This window comes from Myodes glareolus, chromosome 7, assembly GCF_982192425.1.
Source record: "Myodes glareolus chromosome 7, mMyoGla1.1, whole genome shotgun sequence".
Taxonomy (NCBI): domain Eukaryota; kingdom Metazoa; phylum Chordata; class Mammalia; order Rodentia; family Cricetidae; genus Myodes; species Myodes glareolus.
Genome location: NC_142032.1, coordinates 53,865,217 through 53,882,223, shown reverse-complemented (window position 1 = coordinate 53,882,223; position 17,007 = coordinate 53,865,217). Strand labels below are relative to the sequence as shown.

At 45.1% G+C, this 17,007-nt stretch overlaps 2 protein-coding genes across 3 annotated transcripts; one reads left to right on the top strand and one right to left on the bottom strand.

The window, feature by feature from the left end:
• Positions 1-3,732: 3,732 nt before the first annotated feature.
• On the bottom strand, positions 3,733-7,808 carry Polr2g (RNA polymerase II subunit G). Its single transcript, XM_048458341.3, has 8 exons — positions 7,658-7,808; positions 7,440-7,549; positions 6,516-6,675; positions 4,878-4,928; positions 4,711-4,776; positions 4,560-4,631; positions 4,173-4,206; positions 3,733-3,959 (listed from the first exon to the last, which is right to left on the bottom strand). The coding sequence occupies exons 1-8, from the start codon at positions 7,667-7,669 to the stop codon at positions 3,946-3,948; spliced, it is 519 nt and encodes a 172-aa protein (XP_048314298.2). The 5' UTR covers positions 7,670-7,808; the 3' UTR covers positions 3,733-3,945.
• A 2,137-nt stretch (positions 7,809-9,945) lies between these two features.
• On the top strand, positions 9,946-16,737 carry Zbtb3 (zinc finger and BTB domain containing 3). 2 transcript variants are annotated; one of them, XR_015738378.1, is made up of 3 exons: positions 9,946-10,197; positions 10,455-12,421; positions 13,318-16,737. XR_015738378.1 is itself a non-coding variant. In XM_085693592.2 (2 exons), the coding sequence occupies exon 2, from the start codon at positions 10,507-10,509 to the stop codon at positions 12,061-12,063; it is 1,557 nt and encodes a 518-aa protein (XP_085549718.1). In that variant the 5' UTR covers positions 9,946-10,197; positions 10,455-10,506; the 3' UTR covers positions 12,064-16,737. The 2 variants fall into 2 exon arrangements, 1 of the variants encoding a protein (XP_085549718.1); XM_085693592.2 differs by having other exon boundaries at positions 10,455-16,737.
• Positions 16,738-17,007: the final 270 nt, after the last annotated feature.

Here is a 17,007-nt window from a genome sequence, read left to right as displayed (position 1 = left end):
AGAAAGAAAGAAAGAAAAAGAAAAAAAGAAAAGAAAGTAAAATAAATTTCATTTATTTAATGCAGTTCAGGTGATCAAACCTCCAAGTTTGCATCTGCTAGACAAAAATGTTCTATCACTAAGTTACATCCTCAGCACGTTACTAAAAATTTTTTTTAAAAATTTAAGATTTATTTTTTCATAAGTGTTTTGCCTGCATGTATGTCTGTGCACCATGTGTGTACCTGGTGCCTGAGGAATTCAGAAGAGGGCATCAGATCCCTGAGACTGGAGCTATGTGCCAACATGTGGGTGCTGAGAACAGACAAAGCTGGAAGAGCAAGTACTCTTAACTGATGAGCCATCTCTTCAACCCCAAGATCTACTTATCGCTATGTTGATTTGTGTATGCATGTGTGCACATGAGTGCAGACTGTGCTCCAGGAAGCCAGAGGAGTCAGATCCCCGGGAGATGGTAACAGGTGTCGTGAGCAGGCAACACGGTGCTGGTGATTAACTCAGCTCCTGTGCAAGAGCAGCAAGAGCTCTTAAGCACGGAGCCATCGCTCCATCCCTTATTTTTTATTCCAGAAGAGAGATTCCTGCATGAGAACCTGGACAGACAGACTCACCCCTCTTCCTTTCAGGGCTCAATACTGCTGCTTGGGAAAGAAAATCCTCTGGAACTAAGCTGTGAAAGCCAGATGGATGGAACTGGGGTTGCCATGGCAACTCCACCTTAGGCTACTGACCCTGCTGAGTCTCTCCCAGTTACACTGACTTGCAGTGTGGTTTCCATGCTTGAACACCGAAGTGTCTGTCCATCTATGAAAGCCTTAGTTTATCAGCTCATTAACATCGGGCTGGGCTCCTGGTTGATACTGCTCACATTTATAAGTCTAAACGACAATTGACAACTTGAAGGCAGGAGAGGGCAGAGGAAGGCCCAGGCCTGTCAGGGCAATATCATATCTACTGAAGCTGTATATAATCTGCCTAGAGTTTACTTGCTCCAACTGGAGTGGAAGCAAGAGCTCAGGAAGGAAGCAATGAGATCCACATTACCAGAGGAAAAGAGGAGGCTGCTGTGGGTGCCATCTGGGATGGATCACTGCTGAGCCATTCCGTCCTCAGAACAAAGCTACTTTGGCATTAAAGTGGGTCTGAGCTCAGGGTAAGGGTCCTGATGCCTCTGAGAACCCATTAATCTTAACAAGCCATAGCTACACTTTATCTTAAGGCATCCTAATAGCATACAGAGAATTCCACCCTTTAATGAACAGATGTACACTTTCACAAATCTGACCCCTAGTAGCACATTCCTGCCCTTGAGACAGGTTGCCAGTATCAACAGCAGGCATCCCATACTGTAAGTTAGTCCTCGGGACTGTATTGTGTCACCTAACCAAGTAAGAGCCCCCACAGGTAGGTGTCCCAGCTGATCAGACCTAAGAAATTTCCATTAAACCCTGTAAAGAGTTTTTCATCCCTCCCTCCCCAGTTAACATTAGGGACACATTGTGTCAGATACAATCCTTGATTTCCCCCACCCCAGCTTTGGTTGTATCTCTCACTAAATCCTCCATTTCTATTAGTCTGGTCTTTGAAGAATTCATTCAGTCATTGGCCTGCCAACATGGTCCCCAGCACAGAAGCATTTTCCCACTCCCCAAATAACTAGCCCCTGGAAAGAAAAAATTACTTTATTTCAACCAGGTGATGGTGGCGGCGGCAGCAAACACCTTTAATCCCAGCACTTGGGAGGCAGAGGCAGGCAGATCTCTGAGTCCAAGATCAGCCTGGTCTACAGAGTAAATTCCAGAACAGCCAAGGCCACACAAGCGAAAACATTTCTTAAAAAACTAAAGGGAAGAAAATTGCTTTATTTTAAACACTTGCCAGGCATGTTCGTGTATTTATGTAATTACAACCTTTGGAGCATGGGCAAGAGAATCTATCTGTTCAAGGCCAGCCTGGGTTATAGTGTGAGATCCTATCTCAAGACCAAAAATCCATAGTTGCATTATATCATTAGCTGTGTGCCCTTAGACACATTAGTTCACCTCTCTGATCAGTTTCACCAGGCTGTAAACAAGACAAGTCTATATCATGGAATTGTCAAATAATGTGTTGAAGGAACTTGTATCATTTGTGCACAAAGCACTTCATGACTCTCCCTGGGCCAGTTCGGGAGGTGCTAACTTCCATGGGATGCAGACACGGCTCAGGAGAAAGCACTTACTACTCTACCCAAACACGCATGTCAGTGGCTCACAACCACCTCCAACTTCAGCTCCAGGGGAATCCTACACCTGGGGCCTTGCTGCAGGCACCTGTACTCTTGCATACACACGTGCTTAAATATAATGGAGGATAATAAAATATTTAAAACAACAAAACAATTTGACATTCTAACTTTCAGACTTCCCTAGCACTGATCAAAGTCAGACACAGTAGCAGATGCCTTTAATCTCAGCGTTCAGGAGGCAAAAACAGGCAAATCTCCAAGTTCCAAACCAATCAGAACTACACAGTGAGACCCTATCAACAAATGGGGGGGAGTAAGGGTGGCAATGTGAGCTTACAATTTTGTGTCCCTGTGTAGCTTTGACTTCCTGCCTCTGCCTCCCAAGAGCTAGGATTAAAGGTGTGCACTACAACTGTTTGGCTATGAACCTACAATTCTCTAAAAATTCTGAATAAGAACATTATGTTTTATTATACACACACACACACACACACACTAGTTGTTTAGTTTTCTGGGTTTTTTTTTTTTTTTGGTTTTGTTTTTTTTGAGACGGGGTTTCTCTGTAGCTTTGGAGCCTGTCCTGGAACTAGCTCTTGTAGACCATGCTGGCCTCAAACTCACAGAGATTCACCTGCCTCTGCCTCCTGAGTGCTGGAATTAAAGGCGTGCGCCACCACCACCTGGTTTAATATTTTTTTACTCTAATTTTATGTACATTGGTGTTTTGCCTGCATGTACGTCTAAGGGTGTCAGATCCCCTGGAACAGGAGGTATAGACAGTTGCGAGCTGCCATGTGGATGCTGGAAATTGAACCTGGGTTCTCTGCAAGAGCAGCCAGTGCTCTTAATCCCTGCGCCTTCTCTCCAGCCCTTGTTTTGTTTTCTTTTGAGGCAGAATCTCACTATATAAAGTGGACTGACACCCAGTTCCAATTAAGAACATTTTAGATATAAAACAGAACATGAAGGGTGATAAGAAACTACAGAACCTTGGTCCAGGAGTTGTGACAGTCAAGGAAAAGGGAAAAGGGAACCATATTGCGGTGCCTTTCTCCTGCCATGTTCTGACATCATTCTGGATGCTTCAGCTCTCTATTTATTAATTTATTTACTTTTTATTGTTATTGTTATTATTGAGACAAGGTCTCACTGTGTAGCCCTAGCCGGCCTGGAACTCTTGTAGACCTGATTGGCTCTGCCTCCCTAGAGCTGATATTGAAGAAATGAGTCACCACACCAAGCAGCAACAGCTCTTTAATTTCTGAACCTCAACACAATTAACACTGGGACCATATTATGTAAGATGCAGTCTTTGAGCAGCTGGGCTCACAGCCCTTAAAATAAACCAGGAATGACCCTGTATACCTGTAGTCCTTACACTTGGAATTCAAAGACGTCCTAGGATACACAGTGATTCAAAGTTAGTACAGGTTTGAGAACCCATCTCAAAAGCAAATAAATAACAACAATACTAAAGCTCTTATTCCGACCAAGAGAAGACAACATTTCCATGAGAACCAAAGACCTTTTATGGTTAGAACACAGAGTAAAAAATCTTGAGAACACAGCTCAGCTGGAAGAAGTACCCACAGCCTCCTGTGGACAAGAGACCTTCTTTGCCTCCGTAACAGTGGCCAGACTGAACCTCTAGACAATGTACCAAGCAGGAAAGTCACATTCTCTAAATCAGGACCAAACAAGGCTGGAAGCTCCCTTACTCAGCTCACGAGTCCTATGATAAATCAGGAAAAAACATGTAAGTTAGACATCAAGCTCTCTGGCAGCCAAAACCATAGATTTCCCACCCCAAGGACATATGTCTTGGACTTCCAAAAGAATAGGATGAGAACTTACACACCTCTGAGACATTAAGTCCTACAGTTGCCCCCTCTCCTGTACACCCCTTCTTCAGAGAACAGAACCAGCACCCATGGCAGACACTCACCCAAGTAATCGTCCATCAGAGAGCCAATAGCAAACTGTAGGAAGAATGGTAAAAAGGGAGGTGAGGCCAAGGCACAAGGATATCCTCTACCCACCCGTCCCCACTCTAGGCTGCTATCATCAATCCCCCTTTCAGAGAAAAATAGCACAGAAATAGTAATTTTTTTAAAAAAAAAAAAAAGAAAAGAAAACAAGAACCCAACAGCTCTCAGCTGGGAATGACAGTATTGACTTATTTATAATCCAACCACTTGAAAAGCTGAGGCAGGAGGATTATGAGTTTCAGGCCAGTCTGGCCTATATCATCAAGACACTGCCTCAAAAATAAAATTAACCAAATAGCTCCAGGCCTGCCCCGTAAAGGCAAGAAGTCAGGCAAGAGACTCACAATGTCATTCTTGTCCACACGTGTCCCCACAATCTTCAGGCGGATCTCATCATCCTGTTGAATCACAATGTCCTGTGGAAGGAGAAAACCATGTACACAAGCGTACTCAGGCCCACAGTCTCAGAATGTCTTACTCTCTTCCCTCGCTCACCTCATCCACTGTCTTGTAACAAGGTGGGTTGGAGTTCGGGTCAAACTCCATCTCCGATGGGATGGACTAGAAGGAAATTGACATGAAGATTAGCACTTCAAGTGGCTTTGTCAAGAGATGATAGGACTATGTCTCCTCCTTGGACCCCACCCAGTATACCGACTTACATGTCTAGAGATGAAGCAAGACATAGGCCCAATTTCTGTGAAAAGTCCAACCTAGGAGGAAAATGATCAGTCACACTTCAAAGGCTTTCAGGGACTAATTTTCCCACCTTTAGCTGATGTCTAATCATATTATTCATGTTTCCTTAAGAGTCTGAATTGTAGCGTTTGTTTTCATTTCTCTCTTACACAGTAATCTTCATTTCTTTATGTAACAAGTCTTTTCCTGTCCTGCCAGCTCCCAAATAATGACACAGACACTTAGTAATTATGAAAGCTTAGCCTTAGCTTAAGCTTGTTTTGTTTTGCTTTTCAAGACAGAGTTTCTCTGTGTAACAGTCCTGACTGGGCTGGAACTCACTTTTAGACTAGGCTGGCCTTGAACTCAGAGATCTGCAGGCCTCTGCCTGATTCTGCCTCCTGAGTGCTGGGATTTAAGGTGTGCACAAGAAAGAAAGAAAGATGTGCACCACCACAACCCTGATGCTTAGGCTTATTTTTAACTAGTTCTTATAACTTAAATTAACCCATTTCTATTAATCTACATTTTACCAGATAACTCTTTACCTTTCTTTCGTTCTGTATGTCCGACTCCCTCCATGTCTCCTTAGTGTCTTGCTGGCATAATTTGATTGCCTACATCCTCCTCCTCTTCCTCTCTCTCCTCAGAAATCCCATCTATCCTCCCTGCCTAGCTTTTGGCCATTCAGTTTTTTATTACACCAATCACAGCAATACATCTTCACAGTACACAAATATCCCACCACATCTTTACATTTTTATTTTATTTTTTCATTATTTTTATGTGTGTGAATATTCTGCCTGCTTGCAGTGATCATGAAGGGGAGAAAAGGTTGTTGGATCCTGTGGAAATGGAGTTGCAGAAGATCGTGAGTCATAATGTGGGTGGTGGAAATCAAACCCAGGTCTTTTAGAAGAGCAACCAGTGCGCTAAACCACTAAGCTATAATCCTTAGATTTCAAAAACTTTTATGTTTAAGACATAAACATTAAGGGTATCACTAATTTGCACTAACTAACTTTGCATTTACTTTATAGCCCAGGCAGGCCTTGAATGTGTGATCCCTGTCTGAGCCTCCCAAATAGGGAGGATTACAGGCTTATGTTACTAAGACTGAATTTTACAAGGGTACCAGGGATCGGAACTCAAGTCCTCATGCTTGCACAGGAAGCACTTTACCCACTGAATAATATCCCAGATTCCCACTTTGTCTGAGACAGAGTCTCAACTCTATAACCCAGGTTGGGTTAAAACCTGCAGAGGCAGAGGCAGGCAGATCGCTGAGTTCAAGTCCAGCCTGGTCTACAAAGTGAGCTGCAGGTCAGCCAAGGCTATAGAGAAACTCTGCCTCAATAAATAAATAAATCTTAATAACAATGCCAGGCCGTGGTGGCACACACCTTTAATCCCAACACTCGGAAGGCAGAGGCAGGTGGATCTCTGTGAGTTTGAGGCCAGCCTGCTCTGCAAGAGCTAGTTCCAGGACAGGCACTAAAGCTACAGAGAAACCCTATCTCGAAAGAAAAAAAAAATCTTAATAACAACAACAAAAGATTTAAGACAATTAGTAAGTGGACTGGAGACTGACTATCCCACAACCTATCTATGAATGCTCTTACCTTGTTGACCTGAGTGACCACAGCATCCACCACCTCACCTTTAAAGGGCCGGAAAACAATAGCCTTGTACTTAACTGGATAAAGAACAAAACCTCGGCCTGGCTGGATCACACCAGCACCAATATTGTCGATGGTGGTGACAGCAATTACAAAGCCATACCTGCAAGAAGGAAGAAACAACACAGCTACTGTATGTGAAGATCCTCTAACAATCCATCAACAACATGAGTCTGTGGGCATCTGTGTATGTGTGATGAAACTTCTGCTCTGGGAGCTCAATGACCAAGAAAAAGACAGGCCCACCGATCAGTATCTGTAAGAGCAAATGATGCTCTTTTATTTGTACAAGAAATGTTCAAGAAGGCTGACATACCCCTATTATCTCAGCACTGAGGAAGAATGAATTGGTCAGGGTCGGAGGCTAGGTTGAATCAACATGGTGAGACAGGTGTCTCAAAAAACTACAAACAGGGATTGACTGGAGAGATGGCTCAGCAGTTAAGAGCATTGGCAGCTCTTCAGAGTTCAATTCCCAGCAACCATATGGTGGCTCACAGCCATCTACAATGAGATCTGGCGCCCTCTTCTGCATACATAATAAATAAATACAAACGAGCTGTGGTGATGACACAAGCCTCTAATTCCAGCACTGAGAGGCAGGCAGATCTCTGAGTCGGAGGCCAGCCACTTCAAAAACCAAAAACACTTGCATAACTGTCTGAGCTCACATAAGGGATGGAAATTTTGTTACCCAACTCTGCAGAGGGCCCAAAGCTGGCAAAAACTGGCTGCCACGGGTGCCTGGATGGGTGAAAGGGTTTCTCAGAATGAATGACAAGCCCGTTGACAAGAAGTTGGGTAGAGGTTCCAGGCTAGGCTCATTGTGCGTGCATCCAGCAAACGACAGGTGAGAGCGAAACTTACTTCCCGGTGCAGGTCCCCTCCACCTCGGTGAAGAGCTTCTGCTTCACCGTGTTAAGTAAGTTGGGACCGAAGTAGCGTGGGTGCAGCAGAATCTCGTGCTCTAGGGAAATCTGCAGACAAAGTCAGACGCATTGAGAATAAGGAGCGACTAGTCAGCCCTTCCCGGTCTCTTGGCTCCTCCTGCCCCGGCCCCCGCCGCCACCTCGCGTTCAACTCACGTGATAAAACATTTTCTGCAGAAGTTTGGAGCTCTGAGCCGCGAACTCGGCAGGCAGCAGCCTCACCGGAAACACTTGCAGATGTCCCGCCCATGTGTCCCAGCCACTTCCGCGGTTCTGACGGAGCCTAACGTCATGGGCGGACCCACGAAGCCCCGCCCCTCAAGCCTGCTCATTTGGCGCTCAGACTTCCCACTTATATAAAGCAAGTTCCAGGACAGCTAGGACTACACAGAGAAACTCTACCGAAAAATCAAACCAAACCAACCAAACAAACAAACAAAAAGATAGTTTACTATAGGCCTGGCTTGATGCCGCACCCCCTTAAACCCAGCAGAGGCAGACATATCTCTGTGAGTTCGAAGCTACCCAAGTGTACATAGTGAGTTCTAGGAAAACCAAGGCTGTGTGTGTAAACCCTGTCTCATAAAACAAAAACTAAAAAAGCGTTAATTGTTAAAGAAAGCTGGAACAAAGTGCATAGAAAAGCAAAAGGTCCAGAACAGCCAGAGCTACACAGAAAAACCCTGCCAAAAAAAAAAAAAAAAGGGCAAAATGCATTCAGTGCATTCACAGAGCAAATATTTGAAGACTTTTTACTTGTTTGTTCTGAGATAGGAGTTTCTCTGTATAACAACTCTGATTGTCTTGGAACATGCCTTGTACACCAGATTGAGTGTTCAGGTTATGAACAACTGACCTCTTCCAAAACTGTGTTCTTGACTAATATATATTGGACTTCAGATTTAATCTGACCAAAAAAATCCAGAGCATTGCCAGACCATCATGTCTTCTCTGAAAAGTGTGTAGATGGAACCTCAGAGCTTAGAACAGCTCTCCAAGTGTGGTGTGGAGGAAGAAACATTCATGATCTTGGGGAATCCTCTTCCAGCTGCCTATGTGTGAGATCGGGTTTTCTTTACATGTTTCAGTCCAAACAATAGCCCATAATAGCTCAGAAACAGATGTAAGGAAGGAAAGAGAGAGAAAAAGGAAGGAAGAAAGAACGGGAGAAAGGAAGAAAGAAAGAAAACCCTCCAGTCTTGGGATTCTTTTTTTTTTTTTTTTTTTTTTAAGGGGCTCACTGTGTAGCTCAGGCCTGCCTGGAAGTCACTATATTGACCAGGCTGGCTTTTAACTCACAGCCTCGGCTTCCCAAGTGCTGGGATTAAAAGTGCATACCATCTACACCTAGGTTTTATGTCGTCCAGGCTGTCCTGGAACTATGTAGTTCAGGCTGCCTTGAAGTTCTGATGCTGTCTTCTGCCTTCTGAATGCTGGTATTGCAAACATACACCATAACATGTGGATTATGAGCCCATACAGGACTATCCTCAGCCAAACTGCCATCATCTTCAGGGCTCTGGCTAGGTCTGCAGGCAGATCATCTCAGGTGGGTTTGCTGCCTATTGACTTTCCCTTATAGGAGGAGGTATTGTGGACAGTCATGGGACTCACCCGAGTATCCAGCTACTCCCCTCAACCAGTTGCATACAATTCTTCCCTAATTGCACAGGGCCCAGAATCTCCAGGAGGCGCTAAAATATATATAGGTGTAGGATGACTGGGGAGGGGGCTCTGTCTATGAGGCTGTAAGGAAAGTTATCATTTATGCTAGGTAAACACTTTCCAGCGGGGACTTCTAGGGTGACTCACTCATTCTCTTTTAACCCCTTACCTATGCTCTGTAAATCCAATAAATTCATTGGAGCCCAAAGGGCGCTTTGGTGGTCTAGTACCTTGGTTTATCATTGGAACTGTAGAGAAAAGATTTCTAACAACCAAGACATTTTTAAACTCTGTCTCACTCCTGTCCACTGTACTGGCGCCTGGGAAGTGGTCATTCTCTGACACCACTGCTGAGCCTAGAACTAAGTGGGGCATGCCGGAATTTTTGAGGAAGTTCACAGGAGTGAACTGCACTTTTGAGAAGTATGGTTTACTGCCCACTGTTTTCGGCAGAGCCTACACGTTACACACTATGTCTCCTAAGAACTCTGCGGTAGGAACACGCTATTTACTCCCGGACACACTACGCAGATGCTAACTTCGTGCCCCATCCAGGCGCGTAACCGCCCTACAAAAACCAGGTAAGTAAAGAAATTCAGCCAATCCTGAGGGGTCTGGGACAAAGAAGGCGGGATGAGGAAGAAAAAGTTTAGGACAGGAGCAACAACCAATCGTGAGCCTTGACGCCTGAACGATGGCAGATACTACCCATTTGGAGAAGCCGGTTACCGAGGGGCGGGGTAGTGGACGGTGAGCCAATCCACGATGGGAGAGGGCAAGCTCAAGCCAATTAGGACAGCGAAGGTGGGAAGGGGCGGAGCTTTCCTGGTGGCTGCTAGGTTGTGCTGAGGGCTCAGCTTTCTCTGCTAGTTCCTACGCTCGAAGTCCTTATCCCTGGAATGTGAGAGGAAGAAGCGCAGGAAGTTCCGGAACCGGGGCGTGAAGGCATCACCCTGGAAAGCTTGGGCGCGAAAGACAGTCCTAGTTGAAGGAGTCACTGGAAGGCACCGTCTGAGACCGAGGAAGCAGAGGCTAGTTAGGGGCGGGACTTCCGGGGGCAGGGCTTTTTTTTGAATAGGGGCGGGGACGATGCTTAAGGTTAGTCTAGGGGGCGGAGCCAACAGGTCTTTGGGTGTGACCTGAGAGAAAGACAGGCAGTTAACTGAAACATGGTTGGGGGGGAGGGGGGAATGTGTTGCCAGAGGCCTTGGGTGGTAAGCCCTAGTTAAGGGCTGAAGTGGAGGTTGCTGTGGAAATTACCTGAACTAACTCAGACTTATCTTTCCAGGGAACCACTGTTGGGGAACTTTCTTGGGCACCCTTCCCCTTCTTGGGGTGCTATGGAGTTCCCAGAACACAGTCAGCAACTGCTTCAGAGCCTGCGGGAACAACGATCCCAGGGTTTCCTTTGTGACTGTACTGTGATGGTTGGTAGCACCCAGTTCCTGGCCCATCGGGCTGTGCTGGCCTCCTGCAGCCCATTCTTTCAACTTTTCTACAAGGAGCGGGAATTGGACAAGAGGGATCTGGTGTGTATTCACAATGAAATTGTCACAGCCCCAGCCTTTGGGTTGCTTCTGGACTTCATGTATGCTGGCCAGCTGGCCCTTAGGGGAGATACCCCTCTAGAAGATGTGCTGGCTGCAGCCAGCTACTTGCACATGAATGACATCGTTAAGGTGTGTAAACAACGGTTGCAAGCCCGGGCTCTGGCAGAGGCAGACAGTACCAAGAAGGAAGAGGAAAGCAATCCTGCTAGTATGGAGTTTTTGTCAGGAAGTTCTCGTGGCCCCCAGCCTTTACTGGCATCTGTTGAGCCATCAGCCCGCTGGAGCAAAGAGGAATGGAAGGGTCCAGCCACTCCCTTACCTATTGCTCATTCTGCAGATGAGCCACCAGTATCCGGTGGTGCTGACACTACACAACCAAGCATGGAAGTCGACCCACCACATCTGCGGGTACCTCCCCCACAAGTGGCTGATGTCTCTGTCTCTCTTGCCAGCCCCAGTAGCTCTACAGAGACCATTCCTGTAAACTACTTCTCTTCTGGCCTTCCAGCAGTTTCCGTGGAGCCCTTGACTCCTCTTGATGTGGTTCCTGAGAGTCTGAGAGTGGTGGAACCAAGGGATACTGGAGGACCATTGCAAGGCTTCTATACTCCAGCTCCAGCCCCACCCCCGGCTCCAGCCCCAGTTCTGTCCCAGGCTCCAGCCCCAGCTGAAGCTGAACTGGTCCAGGTGAAAGTAGAAGCTATTGTGATCTCTGATGAGGAGACTGACTTGTCAGAGGAACAGCCTCAGGGACCTGAAGGGCTGTTCGCATCTGGAGGTGCAATGTATGGGGGACAGTCTTCACAGCCAGACACTTTTGAGGAGCCAGGGGCAACAGGACTAGAGGAGGTAGGGCCAGGTGACCATTTCCTGCCTCCAGAATCTCATCTACCATACCATCTGCTGCCTGGTCCTGGGCAGTATCATCGAGGACTGGTGACCTCACCCTTGCCTGCACCACCAGCCCTGCATGAGCCACTCTACCCAGCTTCTGAGTATGAAGTAGCTCCAGGGAGCTTTGGGAGTTTTACAGAGGATGTTCCTACCTGTAAGACATGTGGAAAGACCTTCTCATGTTCTTATACATTACGGAGACATGCCACAGTGCATACACGAGAGCGACCCTATGAATGCCGCTATTGCCTACGCAGCTACACACAGTCAGGGGATCTCTACCGCCACATCCGCAAGGCTCATAATGAGGACCTGGCCAAACGCAGCAAACCAGACCCAGAGGCTAGTTCCAATCTTGGGGTGCATCCCCTCTCTGGCTCCCAGACAACAGAGAGACAGAGCAGTGGTGGTGGAGTACCACCCAAAGATTTTGTACTTGGTCCCAAAAATTAACATCTGGGGAGCATGAACTGATGCCAGGCCTGCGCTTACTACTGTTAGATGGCTACAGAGGAAGTTGGAGGAATCCCATCATTACTACAGGGTGGCAGAATGAAGGTTCTTCCCAAGCTGAAGGTGTCTACCCATCTCTTTGTCAAGCCAGATAAGTAGGACACGGGGCAAAGCAGGTCAGCCAGAACACTCCAAGGCACTGGGAATTTTCCTGAGGTGTAACTGCTTCTCATCCCACATTCTGGAACATAAAACCAGCAGTGAAATCATCCCTTTGAACTGGTGTTGGCTGGTTCCTTCCACGAGTCCGATGGGTTCATGTCCGCCCTTTAGTTCTTTTATTTGACAGCTGCATTGGGTAAGCATGTGGGTCTGACTGCTTCTGAGGCAAAAAGTGAAACGGAGAGGGCAGCACAGACTTAACTTAGGAAAAGAGTACAAATAGGGAATCTTACACATGGTTTACTACAGTTGAACTTGTGTGTTCTGGGCTGTATTGGGTACTTCATACACTCATTTTTAATCCCTGACAACTCCCTGGGAGTTTTAGGCTCCCCCGTTGCAGATACAAAGAAACTTGAGACTCAGGACTCATTCATTTGTTTAGGGTCATTGAGCTGGTTAAGAAGAAAGCTAGGATTTGAACTTGGCTTGTGACTCCAGATAAAATTCATGATAAAACCATACATTTTCAAAATAATGTTCAAGGCAAATAGTTAGCCAACAACTAGAAGGTTTTTTTCTTTCTTTATTTGAAGATTTATTTATTTGCCATGAGGTGGTATAGCTTATGCCTTTAATCCCAGGACTGGGAAGCAGAGGCAAGGCAATTCTCTGAGTTCCAGAACAGCGAGGGCTACACAGAAACCCTGTTTCAAAAAACAAAACAAAATTTATTTTATGTGTACGGGCTTTTGGCTACATGTATGTCTTTGTACCACACATGCATGGCTGTTATCTGCTGAGGCTACAGGAGAGCATCAGATCCTCTGTAAGTAGCGTTATGGATGGTTGTGAACCACATGTGGGTGCTGGGGATTGAACCTGGGTCCTCTTGAAGAACAGCAGGTGATCATAACCATGGATCCATCCTCCAGCTCCAGAAGTTGTTTCTTACTCTTTTGAGTGCACGGCTTTGTTCTCTTACCTGTGTCCGCTGCATTGGACCTAGAAAGATCTTTGGTTGTGTGTTTTGACAATAGACGTTGTATTGATAAACTTGAAATTTTTGCCTTTTTGTGAATTTGAATTGAGGTCTCTGAAGATGAGAAACTCGTGAGAGAAAACTGTGTGCCCATGGAGAGGGACGTTTACGGGGGCTGAGAACCTGAGGAGGTAATGAAATGACAGCTGCTTGGGAAAGCTAAGGCAGGAAACCCCATGAGGATTTCCTAGTCCTCTAAGCTTGGACCCTTACTTCCAAATGTGGGGCTGGGGACTGATTCTTACTTAGCCTGAGACCCTAGCACTCTGAAAAGAAGTAAAATTGTTAATAACAGCAGTCTAAAAAGCTTAAAGCACTCACAAAAGTTATATAGGGAGTTACTGGCACTAGAGGTACTAGAAATGAGAGTTTGAAGTGCTGAGATGGGATGAGGGGAAAGCTCACAATGTAAACGAAGTAACTTTCCAGGCTGTGAAGAGTGGAGCTATAGAGTGAACTAGCCAGGTGCCCTACAAACACCCTCTCACTGTGGCACACAAGGACCTAAGTGCAAATCAAACAGGAAGCAAAACTGAAAAAGGCCAAAATAAAAGCAGACTTTCTTGACTTCTTTGGCCTCCTCTGGGGTCACACGCAGGGCTGTAAGTTGTTCCAACTAAGCTACTGCTGGTTTTGAGATAGAAGGAGACTGAGCTAACAGTGAAGATTTGGCCAAAGGAAGCTCCCTTGGTGAGGCATCATGGGAAGCAAGAGTTGATTTTTTTGTTTTGTTTTGTTGCTGAGAAAATTCTAAAGCTGAGTACAACTACAGTGGCAGCTACCTATAGTCCTAGCTACTCAGCAGTTGGAGGAAGCTAATCTGAGCAAAAAAGGAAGACCCCATCTTCCCCATAGTGAAGAACTTGTATATGTGTCACACTCCTTTTCCTCCCTCTTTGGATCCTTCCTCCATTCCTTTCTTCCTGCCTTCCATTTTTGGAGACAGGGTCTCTTATAGCCCTGTCTGGCCCTGAACTTGCTAAGTAGCTGAGGATGGCCTTGCCACCTTCCAGGTACACTTGCCTCTAACCCAAAGATCTGATGATTTAGGCATAGACCACTATGCCTACCTCTTTGGTCTTTTGAGACGGGGTCTTGCTATGTACAACAGGCTAGTCTGAAATTCTAGATCTTCTGCCTTAGCCTTATCAGTACTGGATGTACAACCAGATCCTGTAGCAGGACTAATAAAAACCCAGAGACAGAAATTGGGGTTCAGCCTGAAGGTCAGGAAAGCAAAACAGCCAGCCACTGACTCTTAGCTCTACCTCAGTCTGAAATGGCGGATCCTGCCTCTAGGAATCTCAGAATGAGACTGTACCTGAGAGCTGTCTTCTCCCGCCTTATTCCTCTCTAGGGCTGGGATTAAAGGCGTGCACCATTACCGCCCAGTTTGGCAAACTAGTGTGGCTACTGGGATTAAAGGTGTGTATCACCACTGCCTGGTCTGTAAGGCTGACCAGTGGGGCTGTTTTACTTTCTGATTTTCAGGCAAGCTTTATTTATTAAAATACAAATGAAATATCACTACAAGGTCCAGCTAACATTCCTTATATTAGAATAACTGGCTATGTTCCAATTTTATTTATGCTAATGTATTATTGCCTTAATTTCTCCAAGAAAGGGCAAAATATGAATAAAAATAGTAAAAGCCATTCTAGATGAGTGTAGCACCTTTTCCAGTTTTTCCTACTGTAAACATCAAAGCCTGTGAGAATCAGTTCCCTTCAAAATGGTGGATTTTATAGCTTTTGATTTCTCATTTAAAAATAAGTTGCCTTAGAATATCAGTTCCTCAAAGTAAGGAACAATGCCCTTATGGAACTGACACAGATTCTCTAAACTGTGTGAGTAACAGTCACTCCTGGGCTAATCAAGTCAGCCTTGCTCCAGCCAGTACCTAACTGACAAGTCAGTGAGCCAGGGTGTGATTCAGTGGGAGAGTATGTGCCTAGCAGGCACAAGGCCCTGAGTATCCACGCCTAGCCCACACAGAGAAGAAAAAAAGAACTCATGAGTAAGTAAATTCACCTCCATTTTTACAGACTACTGGCACTAGTAGTTCTAACTCAGGCAGAAGGCTCACGGGCTCAGTAGACTAGGCTAGCCTGGCCAACTTAAGAATAACCAGTGTGTAAAGAATATAGCTGGTGTACTGGCTCATGCCTATAATCTTAGCACCTGGGAGGCTGACCACAGGAGGACTGCCATGATGTCAAGGGCAGCAAAGGCTACAAAGACATTAAAATCATTTTGGGACAGTGTTAGCCAAGAACTCCACAACACTACACCCTTAACCCTCACATATTGACTAAACACTAATACAGGTAATGTGTAAATAGAACTTGAGGCAAATCTACGGAGGTGGTAGGTCTCAATGTGGGGAATTCTTGTCAAACTGCCTTTTGTGGTGATCTTCAAATACATCACAAAGCTTCTCTCTCCAGATCTTGTTGGAAATGCTTACAGCCTCTTCCTCTCACAAACTTCTGAACAGATATTTAGGGATCCACTGTGGCTGACCAAGATATAGGCTTGTCAGACCTGTGTCAGGCTACCTTCCTCTGTCTACTGTTCTGTTTCTTAAAGTCTCTGTTGGGAATTAGACTTCAAAATAAAAACTGCCATTTATGTCTGATTACCATGTTAGTATCTTAGAAGGCTAAGAAAATGATCAGCAAAATAAATTTCTAAGATGTATTTGTGAATATCAGTTTTATTTTTCCTCAAAATATAGTAGACAGCTTACTTGAATATCTAATTTTTGCAGAACCACCAAGAAGTAAAACCAGCTCCAAAGGAATGAAACGCGTGCCAGGATTAAAGCACTTGGGGAGAGAGGCAGGCGGATCTCTGTGAGTTCAAGGCCAGCCTGGTCTACAGAATGAGTTCTAGGACAGCCAGCTCTATGTAGAGAAACACTGTCTTGAAAAATGAAACAAAAAGTGAAACATGCAAGATGATAAAGATTTTAAAATTAACTTTTAGACACAGATTGAACCTGACTCCAAAAAGACAAGTGGATATTTATAATTGAGGGGTAGTGTTAAGATTTCTACATGGAAATTTACTCAGAGGAAACTTCGAAGATAAGGGGCCTCTGGCCAACCAAATGTGACAGGATTCACCATGACAAAATTTTGCCAAACCTATATAGGAATTTTTTTCCGTCTATTTTGAGTTTTTAAGACATGATCTTGGCCAGGCTGTGGTGGTGCTTGCCTTTAATCCTGGCACTCGGGAGGCCAGACTGGTCTACAAGAGCTAGTTCCAGGACAGGCTCCATAGCCACAGAGAAACCATGTCTCCAAAAACAAAAAAACATGATCTTGTTAGGGAACCCAATCTAGTCTGAAATTCAGTATACAGCCTCATAGTAATCCTCCTGCCTCAGCCTGAGTGCTGAGATTACAGGCAAATGCTAAGTTTAACAGTTTAAGAAGTTTAAATAAAGAAAATATTCTACTTTACTTAGTTCTGGCCTTGGATTTTTTAGATTATTTGGTAGTAAACCTTTTGCTGTACTTTGATGCATGTATTACTTAAAGTATAGGGAGGAACAAAGAAGAGTAGTGCATTGGGAAAGTTTGGGTGTTACTAATAAAATAGACGGACCCCACCCCAAGAATCATATTTGTTTAATATGATGAATCATATATGTTTAATATGATGGCTACTGAATACCACATGCTTATTATCTCCACTTATAATGGTAGAGGCCTGCTACATGGTCTTAGCTA

Excerpts from the sequence above, each read along its gene's own strand:
- Polr2g (XM_048458341.3), bottom strand. Across the intron at positions 4,777-4,877 it reads CTTGCTTCATCTCTAGACAT|TCCATCCCATCGGAGATGGA; the intron begins GTAAGTCGGTAT and ends ATTTCCTTCTAG. Across the intron at positions 4,632-4,710 it reads GTTACAAGACAGTGGATGAG|GACATTGTGATTCAACAGGA; the intron begins GTGAGCGAGGGA and ends CTCCTTCCACAG.
- Zbtb3 (XM_085693592.2), top strand. The coding sequence starts at position 10,507 with ATGGAGTTCCCAGAACACAGTCAGCAACTGCTTCAGAGCCTGCGGGAA.